Source organism: Micropterus salmoides, unplaced genomic scaffold (genome assembly GCF_014851395.1).
Source record: "Micropterus salmoides isolate LMB-PRFRI ecotype aquatic unplaced genomic scaffold, ASM1485139v1 Ms_hic_scaffold_12, whole genome shotgun sequence".
NCBI lineage: Eukaryota > Metazoa > Chordata > Actinopteri > Centrarchiformes > Centrarchidae > Micropterus > Micropterus salmoides.
Genome location: NW_024040263.1, coordinates 9,910,382 through 9,932,172, shown reverse-complemented (window position 1 = coordinate 9,932,172; position 21,791 = coordinate 9,910,382). Strand labels below are relative to the sequence as shown.

The 21,791-nt window shown below is 39.4% G+C and overlaps 1 protein-coding gene across 1 annotated transcript in view; it reads left to right on the top strand.

Moving 5' to 3' along the window:
• The window catches only part of LOC119898931 (nephronectin-like), a 50,371-nt gene that overhangs the window by 8,033 nt on the left and 20,547 nt on the right, over positions 1-21,791 (top strand). Inside the window, 5 exon segments of the mRNA XM_038713267.1 lie at positions 1,529-1,629; positions 7,515-7,565; positions 11,272-11,364; positions 16,228-16,323; positions 21,586-21,705. Coding sequence (XP_038569195.1) covers positions 1,529-1,629; positions 7,515-7,565; positions 11,272-11,364; positions 16,228-16,323; positions 21,586-21,705 — 461 coding nt within the window.

Below are 21,791 nucleotides of genomic sequence, written 5' to 3'. Positions count from 1 at the left end.
GTGATCTACACAAAGCTCCCATGTGTTCAAGACCTCTTATAATGTTAATGAAAGAGCAATATCTTTATTGTACATATAGGAAAACAATTCTCTCAGCTTGATCTTTCCTAGCTTCTGATTCATTGACTATTTGCTAGAGTTTAGGTAACATCTCAGTGCCAGGCTCTCAAAGTATGCAGCTTGGATTTTCATCAGTATCCTTAAATGGACTCATTCCTTCGCCCTATTCTCTCCATAAATATGTGGTGAGCCTTGGTGCAGATAAAAAGGTAATCCACACGCACTGTCTGCCAAGAAGCTATTTCTTGCTCTGAGCAGAATAGAACATGGTGTAACAAAAACATCCGGCTGTAATTTCTCTTAGAGGAATTGCAGTGGTTGGGAAATAATCTATATTTCTACACAACATTAATACATGCCTGTTCTCTCTGCAGCAGGAATCATATTATCTTCCACTGTCGTGAAATTGTCGGATAGATTCTTTAAACATACGGTACATGAATGCTTTCTCTGACATGTGCTGATGTGATAAATGGAGATAGGACACATACTGTATTTTCAAGAGCACCAGGCAGTACATGGCTTCAAATCTGTCTCACAAGCCCTATAATAACGCAACAGTAATGTGTTCTTCCACTATGTGAGTGTCACTGGTTTACTGATGCACACTGAAGGCTATATTCAAATTGGGTCTGGCAGGCTTTCAACACAGGTCTCCAATTTGACATCGCACAAACCAACATGATCTCATGTGCTATCAGTTTTATTTCCATGACGCAAAGATCTGCTATAGGAGAGCAGTGAATAGTCGTGTTCGGGCACCCTGAGAAAATGTAGTGTGTTATAGTTTTTATTAATTTTGCTATTGCTATAGCAACTATTTTGAAAATCCATTCATTGTTTTATTGAGCAGTAATGGCAAACATTTCCTGATTCCAACATCTCATATTTGACTATTTGATTCTGGTCTTTGTCTTGAATGATAGTCTCTGCATTTTGGACTATTAGCCAGAAGGTGAGTCAAATGGGAGATATGACCTTGGAATCTGGGAAGCATTTTTCACTGTTTACTGTGAATTGACAAATATCACTGCTGTATTAATGCTCTCACTAAAAAGGTGCATTTTCTTTCTTGCATACTCAAGTACAGTACATGTAGTAGAATTTGAGCCCTTCAGCGCTATTGAAGAGCTATAATATACTTAAAAATACAGAAACAGATTAGTCAAGTTAGTTTTATAAATATATAGCCCAAAATCACAAACTTTCTTTACAATCTGTAAAATTTATGACACCTTATCTGGGAAAAACTCCCCCACATATACCTTTAACAGGTGAAAAAAAAACGATAATTACTTTTATATTTATACAAAGGTACACACACTTTTATATTTTCTCTATACAGCCGGAAAATGAAATGAATCATGTGAATGTTTGAAAGCCTCCCTCCAAACAACATTCAAAAGACCCCTGCTTTTCATTAAGACATTTTAATTGGCTGTGAACTAATTATATCATCCCCTCACAGGTGGCCACGGCAGATGGCCTCGTCCAATGGTCTGTGTCGATATGGGGCCAGGGTGGACTGCTGCTGGGGATGGACACGTCGCTCCTGGGGTCACTGCCAGCGTGAGTGCCACCGTGCCTGCTGCTGCTGCTGGGGGCAAACAGGGCTAACAAGGTTGCGAGGTTTCAAGCTGGGGACAGAGATGCTATTAGACAGCGGAGACACTGTAACGCTAGCACAGTAACTAGAGGCTTGGGGAAACACACAAACATGCACATTCTCACAACAGTACAGCTAATGGAGCATCACACCTGGGACAATGTTTGAGGAAAGATTGATGATAATGGCTGGCTGGACTGGAGGACTGGCTGACATTTATATTCATACTGCGGGTGGCCATAATGAGGGAGAGACCGTAGCTGCAGCTGTACCAGATCCAAGGGTAGATAAGACATTGATTATAGATCACTACTGTCCAAAAACAAGCTAGCTAACACTGCCTGAACAAGAAAAATCACAATCCATGGTGTACAGACAAACCTCAACTCATCGGTACATTCAGCAATACTACTTAAAGGATTCAGAGGATGTGTCCTGTTAGTACCACACGCCTGTGTAAGATGAACCATATGAAATATCAACACGTCACATTTTCGACATATTTACATTGTGTAAAGAGCCTGTGCTCTCCTGTAATGCTAACCAGGGATGTGTGAATATACTACCATGTGTTTTAAATCTGGCTAGTTGCCTGAAATCTTCTGCATGGCTTGGTACCTGTGCTGGTATTAGCTGCTGCTTTGCTGTGGAGTTTTAATCAAGGAGGGGTTAACACAGGCCTTTTCCACAGCAGGAAATTAGCAACTTGAAGGAACAGTTAGACATTTTTGAAAATACTCTTATTTGTTTCCTTGCCAAGACTTAGGCAAGAAAATCAATACTACTCTCATATCTGTCTGTTCAAAATAAAGCTATGGTCAGCTGTTGATTAGCTCAGAATAAAGACTGTAAAAGGGGGGAATAGTTAGCCTGGCTAATCTAAAACTGCTGCTACACTACACATTAATGAATGAGAAGATAATCATTAGTGAGCTTTGGAGGTTCTGGTTGGTGGATTTCTTTAGACAGAGTCAGGCTAGCTGTTTCCAGTCTCTATGCTAAGCTAATCTATTTGGCTTCTAGCTGTAGCTTTATTTTAAAAGTGGTATTGATCTTCTCATCTAACTCAATATATGCAATGTGGATTTATTGAATGGATTTAATAGATAGCCATTGTCACAGGTTCTGGTTTTGATTCCACTGTTTTCCACCCGCTTCAGGCATGTCATCCTAAAACAAAAATTTGGATATGCTCAATTGTGATTAGTTAAGCCATCACATCACAACAAAGGACAACTGTAATAAACACAAGAACACAGCAGTAACCAACATTTCACTACTGCAACCACTTGTTCAACCAACATGGCGAAGTTTGTATTGTCATTGATAAATTTTGCTGTTGCTGTTTGAGACCTGTAACTTTCACAAGTTGATCTTTCAAATTATCTCTCTCTACTTTCTGGTGTTGTCCATCCTCTATTCATCCATCTTCATTGGCATATCATTTTCAAGTTCACATAAACGTGAAAGAAAATCAATGTCATCAGTGTGTTGTCCCACACATCTGCTCTTCTCTACCAAAGCACACAGGGCATGTTCAGTGAAAAGCGCTATGGCATTTTCAGTGAATCATGTGAAAAATGTCCCAGTCTGTAAAACAGTGGAAATACAAAACAGAATGTAACATACAAATTCTTAAAAGTTGAGATTTTTTGGAAGCTCCATATTATGGGCTGTTAGATTCCTGCTGTGGTTCATAACTCTGCATGTCGGTTCTGGCCACATATTTATATCTTGTTAAAATAATATTTATTAATTCACTCATTTTGCGTTTTTCATTCTGAAATGACCATATTCTGATTTATGTTCTTATAATATCGAAACTCATCATGTCATGATTAACTGTAGCTGGCCTGTATATTTTTTGTGGGAAATATTTCACACACTGCTTGTTGGGTCCAAAGGTTTGTGTTGCTGCAGCAAAAATGTTGTTGAATTTATTTATTAGTTTATTTGACAGGGACAGTGTGCATTAATTAACATTGCTGCAAATGCACCAGAATTAGCCAAAAGGCTATTTTTCATCCGTTGTCCCTTTTTTTTTTTTGCTGGGTTTAGCTGCTATTTTTTACTTTAATTTCATGTAAAAGTGGCAGAGTGCCATCTTGTCACTTGATGTTGGAGTGCACTGCAGGATTTCTTATTTTGTTCTGGAGAATATAAACAGTATTACTTCAGTTCATGGCCCCAGTGTTTTGTATCCCTTTTACCCAGACTAACCTAAGGTCTTTGCAACACAAATCTGCTTTTTATCCACGTCTCGCTTGATGTCTGTTAGACACAAAATATGATAATTTTATTATTGCGTAAACTCTTGGAGTCAGAAAAAAACTTACGGTAGTGGTTTATGGGACAGACCTAGACTTGTAGCTTGGAGGTGGTGGATTCGTGGTTGTAAATTAGAGTTTTTTTTTAATGTAATATTTGGCCCTGTTCAAAAACCTCCTACCTTTTCCCAAGGCCTTGACACTTGAACTACACAGTCTGTGCTGGAATGATTTAGGCAAAAGCACCACTCAGACAGCTCAATTGTATCATTCGATAGTGTTTGTTTGAACATGAGGCCAGACTCAGCAGTAATCCTGGCAGGAGTCAGCCATCTCAATGCCCAATACCTCCCAGTGCATCTGTACTGGGCTCTCTGCCTTTACAGCTTCCCATGATTTGGCAATTCAAGGTGGAATAGATGTGGGTTTTGGATGAGGACCAGACAGAATAGGATGACTTTATTATCACGGAAGCTTAGATTAGGGTGCAAGATATGATTCATGGATCCATATTTTACCCACTTAAAACCCAAACATTGATGAAAATTTAAACGGCAACAACAACAGCATAGTTACAGTTCCATAAGACAAAATATTAATTGTTTTGCTTGTAGACAACAAGGATGATGGCGCATCTTAGGTGACATTCATTCAATAATAAATTAAGCACATACATTAGAAAGGTCATGTTTGCGTCAATAACACGAGCAGACCAAACAGCAGTGTGTGAACATGTTTTCTTTTTTGTTCTGGAGTCTCACATATCCCAATGTTGATCCAAAAATATGAGCTAATTTTGAGCTTAACCACCATATCAAGCTGCTACAGTACTTTCACACAACACTCAAACCACTTTTCTTTTTTCATCAAAACCATGTCTGTTCTGTGAGTTAAATCATTCAGTGAGTGCTTGCCTTAATGCTTCCAAATGCCCCTGACTGGGTGCACAGCTCAAATCCTTTCACTTGAGACTACAATCAGTATTCCATCAAGTCAGTAAGGTGCTGATTTAAACCGTAGAGGAGGGAGGTGGAAGGTTTGAGAAAGAAATAAAGGGTAATCATGGGGGTGTATGTGTGTGTGAGAGGATATAGTTGTTACAGATTTCAGTTCTTGGCAAGTTTTTGTGACGATAAAAGAGTTTCATTTGGAGCAATTGGACTGTGGCTTTCTTAGCCACGGAGCTCCGCGATCAGTTTGTCCAACTTCTCTAAAAGAATGAGAAACTCAATAGATCAACCTTGATTTTTCCAGAACTGAAAGAGTGAGAGAGAGAGAGGGCAGAAAGGACTTAAAGTTGGAGGAAGTAAAAATCCTGTGCTGTAAGGGAAATGGTTCAGAGGTAAGGAGTTAGAGATGATTGCTGCTAGAGTTGGAGAGAGACGTCGGAAGAGGGAGACAAGTGAGAAAACCGGGCAGATGGAGAAAGAGAGAGAGGGGAGCTTTAGATTTATAGTAAACTGAAGCTCCACTTATAATGTTCTGACAGGCCATCCGGCAGGCAGAGCCACACTTGAAGCTACTTATTCTAACCAGCTGCCATCATGATCATTTTACTGCCACTGGGAGCATTTGAACATTTGTTCAGCAATTACACTTCCAGTGTAATACAGTTTCCAGTAATACTTTAAAAAAATATATATCGACAAGTTGATCCCACTGACTTTTTATCCAAATGGTCCACTCAATCAGTCATGTCAGATATGTGAGCCTGACTTGAAGTTCAGGCTAGTTTCATCCATATTAGATGTTTTGAAAAGTAAAATTTTTTCAGCTTTTGCTCGGAAAATCAAGAAGACAGATATTCATTAATTCATAACAACTTTAGTGTACTCACTAAAGAACTCATGATAATACAGCCCAGTATTCATCCGAATTATGTTCAAATTGGACCATTCTGCACTCATGATAATGTCCAATGACGGAAGTGTGCCATGTATGTAGCAAGGGTGTGATGGGTGGGGTGGCGGATTCAGACGTCCATGTCTGTTCAAAGGCCTGCAATTAATGTTTGTTTGTTTGTTTTTTTATTTCACTATACCTAAATCCCAATCTTTCCATAACCGTAACCATACATTAACCATCGTTTATTTGCCATAACCACTTCTTTCCCTAGCATTGGCATTAACATAGTTGCAACGTGCAGATATTGTGTCATCCAGTGATTCATCATTCAGCTGCCCCCCTAAACACATTGGCAGTGAACATAAAAAAGTAATTCAGTGTAATTTGGGGTTTTGTAGAATCTTCCGATATCAACTTTCTTGTCTGGAGATAGGGTTGGATTGTACTCCTACTGATACTGTAGCTACAAAAAGAAAGACTTTAAACGTGACTTGGACTTGTCGAGTGACGGCTGCCTGAAGACCTGACTTGAGATTTGAAAACAAAAACATTCAAGTTAACATTCAAATCAACAGGTCTCAGGTTTTGACCAGGTAAAATACTGGAACAATGAAACACCTCAGGAAAATATACACTGCTTTGACAGGTAAACCATCAAAAGGTGTGACATGTTAATGGTCAGAATTCAGAGGCCTGAAAGGCTTGAATTGCCTTGCAGTTTGCTTATGAAGACTTGACTAGGACATGTCTCAAAGGGTTTGACTGGATTTTGATTAATTTCAGTCTTCCCAAAGGCTTAAGAACAGCTCTGGAAGCAAGACTTTTTTCTGCGTTGTAAAGGAACTGGGTTGAGTATCACCTCCATATTAAATAGATCACACATTATTATTTCCTCAGAGGTCCTGGTGGATTTTACAAATCCATTGAGACCGGGATTTAGTTTGATTGAGTGCAGTCTTTGTTTCGACAAATAGTTTGGACAGGATTAAGGCAGGACTTTTGAATTGGTAATGTGAGCGATGAAAGCGGAAAAGTGATACCTCAGTTTAACTTTATCATGATTTTCTGTGCAGCTTCCTTGTCTGCTCTACTTTCTTTCATGATCACTGGGCTGTAAAGGCCCATCTAAATGTGTTCCTTTTCAGCTGCTGAGGGTAATAAAGTAAAAAAAAATTACGGGTTTGCTCGTAAAAATTAGAGGCAATATATGAAGAAATAAAAGACACATGTTCAGAATTATGTGAAGCAATTCGGGCTTTAAAGGCACTTCAAACAATCTGTTCAAAGTCCAGTAGCTGCAGCATTTATTTTTATATTAAATGCTTTGATCTCATTGAATGATGTTGGTGCTTTCAGTGCTGTGATGTAATTTTAAGGCTGTTTCACAGTGTGTGAGGGACAACTGCTTAATTCACCTCCATTGCACACAATAAAGGAATGAGTTAGGGATGAATCAGGATCAACCTCCTAATTAATTACAGTATCGTAAAGTGTTTATTAAATTATTAAAACTCATTTGTAAATGTATTCAGCTGTACTTATTACCTAGCAGCAACTGGGAATATGTATGACTCCAGAACTCCAGACTGTGTGTGAGTGCATGTTTTTGTTTTTCCAGGAACGTTTGCTTGTCAAAATCAGCAGGCTCTGCCCTCTACCATCATGTTTATTTTATTTTTCTACCAAAGACTAAACAATGCCCGCAACCTCTGTTTGTTTGGCTATTTGTTTTGCAGCTCTCTACGCCTTAACTCACAGAGTAGCCGGGATAAGGTGCCAGCCCCAAGGTTAGCTCCAAATGTTTCTTGAAATAATCTTGCTAGACATGTATCGCTGGGGGCACATCCTCTGAATCCCGGGCTCACTCACTTATTTATAGAGCCAAGCCCCCCCACACACACACACACACAACCCACCGAACACCACTAACACCTTACGGCCCTTGAGAGCGGCCATCTTCTTCCCTCTGGCCTCAGATCTATGCAAACAGCTTACACTCCGCAGACCTGATTTCACCTCAAGCCTTCTGACATGAATTATGCTGACGTTCTTCAATGTCTCATTAAGATTCAACTGCATCTCTAGTCGACCCATTAAAATAGTAATGAAACCCTTTAAGTTGAAATCCATAATGCTTTTTAATTAATATATCTGTAATATATCCATCCATGTGGTGCAGAGTACAAACTGACTGTGGTTGAGGGTGCTCAGCATGTGTAACTACTTAGAAATCTTGATAGGATCAGTCATGTTAAGAATGCCAATGCCATCATACTTCATCACGTCACTTGTTTAAATGAAGTAATCATCATGACATTACCCGGTCGATTGATGTCAGTGCATACAAACAACAAGAAGATAAAAAAACTCGGGCCAGATACTAGATGATCTGCATAGCCTATATATGCTGACATTAGTCCTGAACCAATAATTAAATAATCATTACAAGCAGCCTAAGGTAATTACATAGTTGGTTGCAAGACAATGCAACTTGTAATTAACTAAGTAACGATTTTTCCTTATTTTGATGAAGTAATGCATTATATTAGAATAAAAATTCATACACAATATTAGTATCCATTAAAAATTCATACTTTCCTTCATATTTACTGTCGGGCATCTATGAACTGTCAATAAATCATAAGAATCTGCATCAGTACCAGCTGTATGTGGTCCTGAGAAATGGCTGATGTAAACCAGAGTGAAAGTGTGTCATCACTCGGCATGTTTTGATGGTGTTCATGGAACGAGGGTCATACATGCTATGTTTGGCCTTCAAGCTGGTAAGACCATTTTTAGTCCTCCGTGTCCTCTACTGTGGTTAATGAACACTGGCCGTTTCCCTGATCTCTCTGCCATGCCAGAGGCTTAAAATACCCTCAGAGGAAAGGCCTGTTGATGGCCGCCTCTGATCCTGCTAATCAAATCCTCTACATGTTGGAAGATAACAAAAAGCACTCTGCTTTACTATCCTCTAACTAACAACATCAGAAGCATCTTTCCTTTTATCTGCTGTCCAGACCAAGGTCTAATAAATTTCATCTTCCAGAAAAGTACAACCATTTTCTTTTTCCTCCAACAAATTGGGCCATTTTTAATTCTTAAATCTGAACTTTTGCTCCTCTGTGTGTTACCACCATAGCTTATATCACGTGCCTCTCCAAATGGGCTAACAATACTTTTCTATTTGATTACATGGCCTAATAAAGTGGAATGAGTCTGGAGATGTTATCGACTGCAGTTAAAGGATTCATCACATACCTTTGTGCCTTTGAATTCAGTTTGAACAATGTTAAAGACCGAAACCCGAGGAGTTGTTCTTCCTGGATCGCCCTTCTGCTCTGCAAGCTGGATAGGAATCAATGGAAATTTCTGAGATTGTAACTCAATTCTGAAAGTATGCATTTCATATATAGAATATAATTCAACCCTTTGTTCTTCAGTTCTGTTACATGTCCTGCAGTATGTGTTAAAGGATCTTTCACCTTAATTTTTAGCATTTATAAAAATAATTGTAAAAAAAAGAAACAGAGAGTGAATATCTCCACCTGCACAATTCAATGCAAACGTATGCAATGCCATGTGTTTGTGCCCCCATGTTTGTGTAAAACAGACGACACAGTTAGGCAGTGTTGATCACTAAGAACTAAACTAAGAACGTGTTTAGGCCGACCGTAGTATTGTGTCAAAAAAATATTTTTTGATCTACCTATCAAATACTGTGGGAAAATTGCTGGTAAATTACTTTTTGGTGTGAATAGTGTGATTCTACAATTTTATCTCGTTAACACTGACTGTGTTTACATGTAAAAAAATATTCAGCCCTCATTGCAAAAAAAGAGAATATTCCCGCTAAGATGTTTACATGGCTAACGAGAATCAGGATTCCACTAATATTCACGTTTACATGCAGCCGTGCATATGTCTGGAGCCGCTTGAGCCATTTTGCTTTATTGCATCAAAATAGGAGGCAAACACAGCCTCCCTCTTTAGTTCAACCATCTTCTTGAAAAGGTCAGTTTTGAAATATTTGCACATATCCAAAAACCTGTTGATATCCATTTCTTTCATAATGTTTATGAGTATTCACTGTATACATGTCCAAAGAATGGTCTGAATAACATCCGGCATATCCCACATGTCTTAATCGGAAAATGCTACATTCGAGGTGAGGCCTAGTTCAAAATATCCAAACTGAATATGATGTTTACATCACCAGAAGAATGTTGACACGCTGAGGCAAAGGATAGCTCTCCAGAAACTGTTGTCTAATATTATAAACGGAAGTGCTCTGATAAACCCCAAACATCATGTATTTATCACCCAAACTAGACTTCCTGGATCATTTTTCATCTTCTTACTGGCATCTACAACAATACCAACACAGCCCCTTGCATCTTTTTAATGCAGTGCTATTTACTGAATGTCCGTTACCAGTTCATCATTAATTTATCCATGAAGTCTGTTAAGTAGTTTTTAAACTATCCTTCTAATCGTTATAATGACCAACAAAAAACACTACTCCTTAATGGAGGTTATGTACCAAGAAGGTAGTTCGGGTGTAATATATAAGACATCACTGACACAACAAAATAATAAACCCTACGGCTGTATTGCCACAAATAAAACTACACTTTTCCAGATACACAACAAACTTGCTGGTGTAATAAGCACCCACCCTCACACACGTATGTACTGCCTCTTCCACCACTGTGATAATTAAGTCCTCTGATTGCACTGTATTATGACAGAATTAATGAAGCTTTTAATGAAAATTAGTAACACTTGGCTGAGGCCCAGTGTATCAGACATGCTTAGCAGCAAGCTGCAGGAAGCGCAGTTAGATAAGCAGGGCAAGCCTCCAGCTCACTGAGACAGAACACAGACAGTGAAACTGTGCAGCTCCTGCGACTACCACGTCTCTGTACACACTCAAAATATCACAATGTAGGATCTACAGGGCAGCGCTTTACTGAGGCACTAATTATAATCTACTGTTTTGGTGCTCTAATTGTTCCAACTTCAGTCTAAGGGGGGAATAGTATTCGCCTAGGTAATCCTTGTTGGCTGGATGCCAGTGTAAATATCACTGCTGCATTTTAGAACCAACTTAGTGTTAAAATGTCAAACCTCTCATTTATCTCATGCAGTGTGAAATGATTTATTGTCAGTAAGGGCAATAAAACTTTCCCAAGATCCAACTCGGTCCAATGTGGGTGAAAAAAAACATGGTGGGGCTAGCTGTAAATGGCTGCTCTATTATCATTAGTCAATGATAATAACATTGTCACGCAAGGAAAAAGAAACAAACACATTTCCTATATGAATGAGGCATCATGCTGTCTTATTGCTGTGATGTGGGGTAAACAGATAATTTACAGCCAAGTCAAGAAGTAGTGGGATTAAGTGCTTTGTCATCCTGATCTTGTACAAGTAGTGTTCCAAGGTTGCTGCACTGATCTGTCTCTTACCCTTTGAATCCTCCATGAATAGCTCTGTGCCAGCCTGGCTGTAAGCACGGAGACTGCGTGGGACCCAATAAGTGCAAGTGCCACCCTGGTTTCACCGGCAAGACCTGCAATCAAGGTGAGCTCTCGCCTGGAACTCGTACCCATTATGAAAAAAAAAAGTTGTTACTTTGCAGTTGCACGCGATTATTTTATTTGTCATAGGGCAATTAAAAAAAAGAAAAAATGAATGGTCCTACTGAACACTCATGACTGGAAAGCCCGTCACCAAGGGACACACACAGGCCTGCTGACATGCCCTTGCCCTGAGTGATGGCAGGGTAATCATAGTTTATTGTGGCCAGGTCTCCACCGCACAACACCAGTGTATTACAGGTACCACTTACTCATGGAGCGGAAGCTGGTTTGCCACCGGCAGGCCATAGTGAGATGCTGTAATCACAAGGGGAGGAGGCGGAGAGAGAGAAAGAGAGAGCTGATTCAGCTGGAATGGAAATGAGTGGTGAGGCTATGTTGAATGATCCCAGAAGTGCATCCTCTCCTGTGAAGATAACATCTCAATTACTGACCTGAGATAACTCGGATTGGCTGAGTGCAACCAATGCTATTGAAAGTGTGCTTCAGTGTGTGTGTGGTGTGTGTGAGTTTTTGTGCATTTTCATCACTGACAGATTGGACATGTTGAAAAGCGTTAAAGCGTCCCAGTTAGCCGTAAGTTGACATGCATCCAAGCAGCCTGGAATTCATGCCCTAAGACAGGAATAGGATAGTGTATAATTAAAAACAAGGTTGAGTTGGTGGAGGAGGGGGGAGAGGTCGGGGTGGGGTGTTGAAATCCTTTCCGGAATGTTCCAAATGACTCATCCAGCATTTTGAGGCTATAGGTGGCTCCCGTCTGCCCGGCCAGACGGCTGCACTTTGTCTTAATCTGCAACAAAAGGGGAGAGGAAAAAGGATCTCCGTCCCATATCCAACTACAATAGACTCTGCTGCCAACCATTCAGACAGACTTATCTGACAAATGTGATTCCAAGACCTTTCAAGATGAAACTGTACTTTCAAGTGTCCATCGAACCCCCATTTGTCCAATAAGCTCTAGACATTTTACAGAGCTTACCATTTTATTCAGCTTTGAGTGGCAGATTTGCCCTTTCAGCCTATTTAGGTGGAGATAACCTTGGATTCTGTTTTGAGCTGGCACACGCTATGGAAACCAATTTAATTATTCAGAAGCCATAGATTAGATTTTCTCATTTAAATGCAGCCTCCGTTAAACATTGATTTGAGGTTTACTATTGATGTGCCAGGTTGCCAATGTTTTGAAGCATTCTAACACCCTGCCCCTCTGGAGCCCTACATTTATCTTGAAGACTCACCTGGAGGGGTGAAATAATTTGCCCAAAGCTGCTTCCCTGGTCTCCATGTTGCTAAAGGTCAAGTAGTCAGCCTGATGTACTGTAAAACATCATATGGCAATTTAGTGGAATCAACTAATCTTCTAGAATTAACTTAATGTAAATATATATAATTTAAAGTTAATTAAACTTAGAATTTCAAATTTTTGAGCATGACTCTTTTGATTTTAGGTGATTAGTTCAACAAGTTCACTGAATTCATTAAATTAATGTGAATAAAGAAGCATGTTCAGCACATCAGCAACAGAGTTCCCAGCCCGCATTGTCTGTTTTGTAGTGTGAAGAAAAAAAGACACAATGAAAAATTGCTTTGATATATGTCTTTAATGTATGTCTTTATATATTAAGTCACAACTGTCCCTTATTATAATAATGAAACCAATGTGAACCATGATGAAAGTTTGTATCCAATTCAGTTCCTTTCCCACTTTAAACCGAAAACTCAAATTTAATTCAGTCAACTGCCATTTGTAGGGCAGTAGGGAAAATATTGTTTTTAAGTTGAACTACCTTAACATGTTTTAAATTGTAGCTTTTAAATCACGTAATGATTGGTACATTTTGTGCATTATAATGTCTCCAAGGAAGGTGCCTAATGAGTAGTGGAAATTGAAATATAATAATGCAGACTTACTGTATATAAACCTGCACGCACAGAGAGACGCACAGAGAGATATGTATTTTGCATGCACACACAAATGGTCACACATTCCTCCTCTCTATATCTGGGAGGTGTGGACAGATGTGTGACCCTGGAGGCACTCTGGCTAACAAGAGTGTTAAACACCTTTGGGACACGGGATGTATGGAGCAAAAACAAACCGCAGAGGAAACATGAGTGTTTACAATAAGAAGAAACATGGCAGATACTGTACCGTATTGACTTCATCACTCTCAGCATCATAGCCATATTTTCCTCTGTCAAATCTTTGTGAGCTGGTACCGTAATGAGAAATTTATACCTCATGGACTAGATCTCTGTTTTTAGTGCCAACTATTTTACCTGCCAAATCATTTCACCTTGGTGTTTGCTTTCATTACTTTTCCTATATAAACAAATCTCAAAACCTGAATGGGATATCATTTGAATGGATCTGATTATGTTCATCATTAAATTAAGAGGCACTCATCTGTTAAGAATAATAAGCACTACTTTGAGAATCCGTATCATTTTCAGAAGGTGCTTCACCTTTGGTGCTGATGAGAATTGTATCTGTCATACAGATACGCTTTTGTTGCAGAAATAAACTCATTAAAGGGATAATCTGTTTAACAGTTTGGCAGCAGAATCCCCCCGCTGATCCAATCATTTTAATAAGATGATTATTCCGTGCAGGTGGATTTAATTAGGTGTAGTTGACCTGCTGTTAAGACACTATTAAAATATTTCGGAATGACGTTTCAGACATTAGAAGCAATACAGCTGCAGTGCCTCCAGATGCTGCTTTCTTCTTTTCCCTCATTGTCTGACAGCCAACTATATAATTAATACCACTTGAAGTATTATAGTCTTGCACTGTGGTTAAAGAAAGTATACTGGATCTGTTTTTAGAATATTAGCCAATATCTGGACCTTTCACTGCTTTATCTTGGCAAATCCACATTGCTGTCTCGGAAAATGTTATTACTTCCACTAATCTTCTCATGAATTTAATTCAGTCTAGGTGTAGACAGATACTTTAGGGTTGTTGGTTTAGAAGCAGATCCCTCTCTGTTACTGTTTGTCTTCCTGGCTGTCTGCTGTTAACGGTCAAACATACAGCTGCAAGTATTTTAAGAATTGCATGTATGTCATCAAACTGTGTATTTTCCTTCAATTATCGACTAATTACTCCAAATTGTATTTGTTTTATCTATGTTCCATTTTGTAACAAGGTCATTAAAGGGGTATGAAGTAATGTTTGACTTTAACAGACCTCTATAAGTAGGATGTAGGAACTGGAATAAAAAGATATGTGAAATATAAAGTCACATTTCCACTGTAAAGATGAGTAAGCAAGTAAGTTACTTCCAAGGTTGAACAAAAAATATGAAGAGGCAACATATTTCAATATAAAACACTATGGCAGTATGACTGTATGTCCTCATTACCAGGTGCTTGCTTTGTAGGACAGTCCTCTGTTACTGAGCCAATGAAAAGTCACGTAGAATGGCAGGAAGGTGTTACATGACTACAGGCCAAATTTTAAAGGAGCATTAAAATCTCAGCACCTGGCCAAGTGGTTGTTGAGATCAGATCAATAATGCCATCCACCGCCTGCAGATTCTTTGAGGTTATTTTGTGTTATCACAGAGCAAAAAACTCGCCCTGTTAAATGAATATGTCAACATACTTGACTGTTCTCTATGCTGTCTATTTTACTATGGCTGCAAACTGTCGTAGAATTCAGCTAACAATAGGCGTTCAGCGCCGTCTGCTTTTTACTATGTTATTATTTATGCCACATAATGTACTTTTTTGTCCCATGTTTATCAGTCTCAGATCAGATAATCATGCAGAATTTGTCTCTGGGGGAGATTTGTAGCACGATACCGAAGCCCCATGTTCCAGTAAAACTACCCTGTCTTGCAATTTCACATGATTTATAGATTTATTGTCCAGCATATGTATGTGAATATGGATTTACAGACTATAAAGTTGAATAGCACACCTATTTTGCACGCCTAAAAAACATTTGCTTTGGAAGAAAGACAAACTCTTATTAGACAGTGCTGCACTTGTTAGATAATTCTCTCATTGAATTATTAATTTTGGCTACTAAAATGTCTTACACTAATATCCATCCATGGTGCCTATTTGCAGATAAATATTTGTGTCCGCAGAAGAGTTGGCAAGAGTGCAGTAGGCTTGCATAACTTCTCAATTTAGTTACTGCATCCCTCTATAGGGAAAAGCTTCAATGATTTGAAGTGTGCAAAACATTCAGAGGTCGCTGTATCATCCTCCTGTCACTTAACAATAGGTGTTGTTAGCTTACTGCCGGAGGAAACGTTGCTGAATGGGTGGACAGAAAGGGGAGGGGCTGAAATTCTAGAGGCTGAACTGTTTATAGTCAAGCAATGATTTGCCTCTTTAAATGGTAACTCCTGTCTACCTTTGAACCTCCAGATACAAATTGAGAAGGGATCCATTGAATCCGTGAGATACTGTAATTCTCTCAGATCCTATTTCATCCTCATGACAAGAAAGGAAAGTAGAAGAGAGGAGAGAGCAGAAGCAGAAGGGACATATACACATAACACTTTCACTGTTTCTCCCATGTGCCCTAGAATTTTTTTTTTCTGATACGGCGCTCATGTCCAATTCCCACAAGTGTAATCCTCTTTGCTGCATAATGTTCCTCTTTACTTTCCAGGAATGTGGTGTGGTCAGAGGTGTTCTAATCCATTGGTTGGTGCTTTTCATTCTCACTACATTGCTCTCTCTCTCTCTCTCTCTCTCTCTCTCTCTCTCTTTCCGTCCTTCTTTCTCTCTTCTTCCTCCACCATTTACAACTTTATCTTCAATCAAACCCCTTCCCCTTCACTCCCCCCATGCCCTCTAACCTACTTCCTTTTGTCTAAAGAAGAAGAGCTGGACTATTTAACCCCACCATTGTGGGCCAGTCACCTTCCTATCTTTCTTCCTGTGGACCATCAGCCAGCAAGAGGTGCGATGGAGGGTGAGATTCTTCGATCGACCTCCCCATCTCAGCAACATGCATGGTGCTGCACAGTGCGGACTCAGGAGGAGTGAATGTCATTCTCAACTACTTTCTTACTGCTTCCTCTCCTTCCCTTGGCAGAAGAGACACCACCTGAGAGCAGCTTTTCAGTAGAAGTACCAGCATGAATGCCAAGCATGTCACAATCTTTACCACTCTACATCTGCCTCTGTTTTGTTTCACTCCAAGTTTCTCAGCACCAATGAGCCGTCATGATTTTGCCTCATTGCTCTGCCTCCTTCGCCTCTCTCATTTTCCCTTTTTTTTTTTTTTACACCTGGAACAAAGAGCTCCTCCTTCCCTTTAAAACCATCATTGACATGGACTCAGCACTCATGACTCCTCCATCGCTACTAGAACAAGGTTTTAAGTTATAACCAAGTTTTATCTTCTTTAGAGACAAGCATATTCCCAATGAAGAGCCCTCTGCTAATCTCTCTGTCAGTGATAGAGGCGTGTCGGGAATGTAGCATAGCATTCCACTGTAGAGCTGACCCAATAAATCACTCCACTTTGCATCACTTCAGGTGCGTCTTAGCAGTTCATTTACAGTACAGTGAACACCCCAGAGGGGCTTTCCACCTCTGCTGTCGCACAGGTTTCTGGAGTCCTGGGGCTGTGTCGAACTGTCTGTTGGTGGTCATATCTGTCTGTTATCTTTCAATTTTTTCCATCTCCCTGTGTCCTCTCTCAGTCTTCTCTCCACCTTGTCTGTTTTATGCCTAGTTAGAGGAGGCCCTGGCTGTGCCTTATGTCTAGCATGTGCTGATGCTCAAGGAGCTGCCTCTGTCTGAGAATGTGACCATTTCAATAATCCCTCATTTACATTTCTAGGCTGCTTTTCAGTGCAGCAGGCAACTGGAGACCTGTTTCTCTGCCATGCTGACAATGGACAGTGTTGCTATGGTTTTCTGTAAGCGCAGTAATGAGAATGCCAGTTGTTTACTGTGAAAACCAGGGAGGAAAACAAGGTTGACACCGCTAATTAAAAAAGTGAAAAGTGAAGATGGGAGTGTGTGTGTGTGTGTGTGTGTGTGTGTGTGTGCTTTTCTGTGTGCAGGTGTGAACAGCCTAAGCCTTCTGTCTGAAGGACAGGTCAAATCTTTTTGACTTAGTTTTGACATAGAATTAAGAAGTATTTTTTTCCAACAGGTTTTTAAAAAAGGCTTTTAAAAGGCACTGTAGCCCTGATTATGTGTTTGCAATTTCAGCATTTATTTTGGCACAACATTCCACCTGCATTTCTGCCTGCTTAAATAACCTCTTTTTGCAAGCACAAATACAAACACAAAATGATATGGGTTTAGCTGCAAGAGGCAAACACACAGATCCAAAGTTTGCATTTGGATTTCGCTCTATATTTTCATTCAATAATTTCTACTATAATCTACTGATAAATTTAGATCATAGCCATAATCAAATAACATTTAGCTTGCTTGGCCCCACGTGTCCACATTTAGTAGGACAATTCATGTTCATGCTACTCTTATTTGTATTCTCATATTCAATGAAAGTAACTCTATAAATGTTTTACTATAACAGCCCTCATGTAACAACTGCTTTTACAAACTGACTCCTATACAGTATCTCACAAAAGTGAATACACTCCTCACATTTTGTAAATATTTGATTCTATCTTTTTATGTGACAACACTGTATATTCATAAGAATGTAAAGTTATGAAACATGACTTAAAGCCTTGTGGCACATTCCAGCCACCTCTATTCACTCAGCCAACAGGGGTCTAGTAAGCCTGATGCTACCATTAATAGAAGGTGGAGTCTGTGGATATACAAACTGGGCATCTGCTCCATCATTCATCTAAATTAATCTATGGTATCTGTTAAATGTAGGAGGTATGTGGCACTCAAAGAATGCACCCTGCATATGTTCACGGAGCTAAACACGGCAACATTTACAATGCGGCCGGCCAAGATGAAAATGACCCTCATGTGCTGTACAGTGAGATGAAGTCTATTCGCGATAGTTCTACTGTAGCCCAGAAACAGGGGTGATTCATAGTTTGAGTTATTTATATTTCTTGGCACCTGTGTCATCATTCCAGTGTGATGGAGCCCTGTGTAGTTTCAAGTTGGGTTTTCCCCTTTTGGGCCTGGTACTCCGAAGGGACCCCACATTTAGAAGAAATATGTGTGATTTTAGCCAATTGAAATATTCACTCTCATCAATGGCCATAGTTCCCAGTCAGCAACCATTAAACCCTACCTACATGCGCATTAAAAAGTAATTAATTATCAGCAGACCTCCCTATACTAAAGTTACTGAAACAAAGCCAGGAGTGGCCTTAAATTCTTTTAGCCATTCATAATCTCAGCCTTGATGTAAATTGAAAGAATTGAAAACATCCAGCAACATGCTCAAAGGAACGTTCATATTAAAGAAATTATAATTGATAGCAGCTACAGTATGATTGTTGTCTGAGATGTGAGCAACATCAACTGTTTCTCTGAGAATCACTACGGGGAAATTTGGCTTATGTGAATGCTTACAGGTTGTAAAAGTAATTTCCTACCCTCAGAGCCTGCTGATTTCATGACATTTACCCAACATTGCAGTTGGAAAGATTGCTAGAATATCCTACGGAAGTAGAAGTAAAAGTAAGACATAAGAATACATTTTAAAACCTACTCAAGAGATGGGGCCAAGAAGAGGGTGAAATGGTAACCACAACCAGTTTAGTATGAAACATGTCTCACCATCCAGTCCCTCTTCAAATCAGTTCTGCTCTGCAACAGTAGTGACATTAACGTCTTTATGAGAAAACCTAATCTGCTTTAGGAGAAAAAAAGAGGTTTGAAACAAACTGAAATAAAAAATCTTCCTCTCTGTGTCAGAACAGCATAACCCAAGGCTTCTCTATAATCCCTCTCTTTATTAAAGTGCAAAGGGAGAATCAAGTATCTACTTAAGTAATCATTCAGTGTACTCAAATAGAACAAATACACAACAAAGATTCTCAATTACTATGATCAATATTCTAGTAAGAACAATGTGCATCTACAATGCATATTGGTCTTTTCCATAGCATATATTTTGACTTTGTCCAAGTAGGAAGAGCAAGTGTAACTAGTAACATTTCAGTCAGGATACTAACGTCAAGTTTTAACCATTTATTTCAACATGACATGCATTTTAGTTATAACTCTGCAATGTGTGACGCTCTGGTGAAAAGCTTAAGCCAGCTTGAACAGACTGTCCCTGAGCTATTATATATATTTGAGAAAAAAAACAACACCTAATAGTAATGCTGGGCGATGCTAGGGAGGCGGAGGGAAGTAGATTACAGGCAGCAAGTAATGTACATATGGACTATATGAAATGTAATATATGGACCGTCTGAATGAAAGGTGACGTCATGGACATGATAATTGGACAGTAAATATGTGTGAGAATATGTGACTATAAAAGGATTTCTATCCCTGCCTGATTTTTTTTTGCAAGGCTACGTTAATAACAGCTTTGTTTGATTTAAATCTCCCAGTACACTACCATGCACAATATCAGGTCCTTGAATCCATCACACACAATGGAATACAGTCATTTATTAATGTCATTGGCTACAACTGTGTGTAAAACTGTCTGCTGGGAAAAAAAGGAAATAGAGCTATCTAACTCTTTTTGTTTGTTTATTGTACAGTTTGAATGCGTTGTTATAAAATCCTCTACAGCAAGATTAAAGCAAAGCGCATTTTGTTAATTCGGGCCCAATAGACCTTTTTTACAGTGGATGTTTGGACTTGTTATTATGGAAAAAGCACAGGTGTACCTAATAACAGTAATGATGGCTCTGTTCCATTTAGGTATGCCAGTGAGCCAGGACGCACACTACTATGGCCAATAATTTTTTAGAACCCCTAAATGTAATGTGGACATCAATAATATTATTTCTTACCTTTGTGCATTTAATACTATGTCATGTCCAAATATCTGCCATAAAGAGTTATCAAGCTCTTATTGGTTGGTTTCCTACAATTTGGAGTCTACAGTAAGAAATAAACATGTTTATTTCAGCTTATAGGCATTTTGATGAAATACTCTTGTCATAGCAGGAAGTATGCAGGTGTAACTAATAACATTAATGGTGTCTCTGTTTCATTTAGTAATGTCAGTAAGTTATTCCAGGGAGGTAACATGCACAGCACCAGGGTCCTGCGACTGAGATACCTCTGGGCTGTGGGATGCAGACGTGAATAATGTTATTAGTTATACCTGAGCATTTCCTGCTATGACATGTCAAAATCTCTGCCATTATAAAGGGCTATGTAGCTCTTGGTTAGTTGGTTTGCCCCAGTTTGAATGTTTTGGACGTCACTTTACTTTAGTTACAATCCTTAAAACAAGATTTAGGTGGAATCTACAGTAGGAAGAAATAAACATAAACATATTTATTTAACTTAGCCAGTATAAGCCCTTCACATGGAGGACATTTTGGCGTGTCACTGCAGGAAGTACACAGGTGTAACTAATAACATTAATGGTGTGTGTGCTGCATTTGGGAGTGTCAGTACATCAATCCAGTGAGCCAGCATACACAACACCACGGCCCTGCGACTGAAATGCATAAATGAAATGCAGACATTAATAATGTTATTAGTTACACCTGTTTTTGACTAGTCAAAATGTCTGCTGTAAAAAGGGTATAATGACTTAAATTTGAACGAGCATTTGACAGTTGTTAAGCTCAGGGCAATTTCCTTTCTCCCAGGAGCTCTAAGTCAGACAGCATCATTTTCAAATAAGATTTTCATGGGCTGTTGTGGCTGAGATTCTCTACTTTTATGTCTGCATAAAAACACTGGAATTATATGTACCTATTAAAGAGTGCTGGATGGTGCAGCTACAGCCTCATGAAGTTGTGGTGAGTCAGAGGATATAATAGCATCTTTTATCACTTGCAGGTAATGGGCAGGTTGACAGTTGACACTGGCTTCCTGTTAAATCATCAAAGTGGGAAGTTGCAGGCTTGTCAGAACATGGCAACACATCACTTCCTCGAAGACACCACCACCACCTCTTCCAAAACACACACATTAGCACACACACAGACAGACAGACACCCTAAACCCAAACATAAATGGATGGGTGAGGTTTGACATGATTGACCTCTTCACCTTTGCTGTCTGACTAATTTCACCTCTGTGTAGGAGGGTCTCTCTCTCTGCCCTCCGGTCCACTTATGCTGTCTCTCTCTGTCTGCAGACCTGAATGAATGTGGGCTGAAGCCGAGGCCTTGTAAACACAGGTGCATGAACACATACGGGAGTTACAAGTGCTACTGCCTCAACGGATACATGCTGATGCCTGACGGGACCTGTGGAAGTGAGTCTGTCTCTCACAAACACAAACACACACACACACACACACACACACACACACACACACACACACACACACACACACATCTT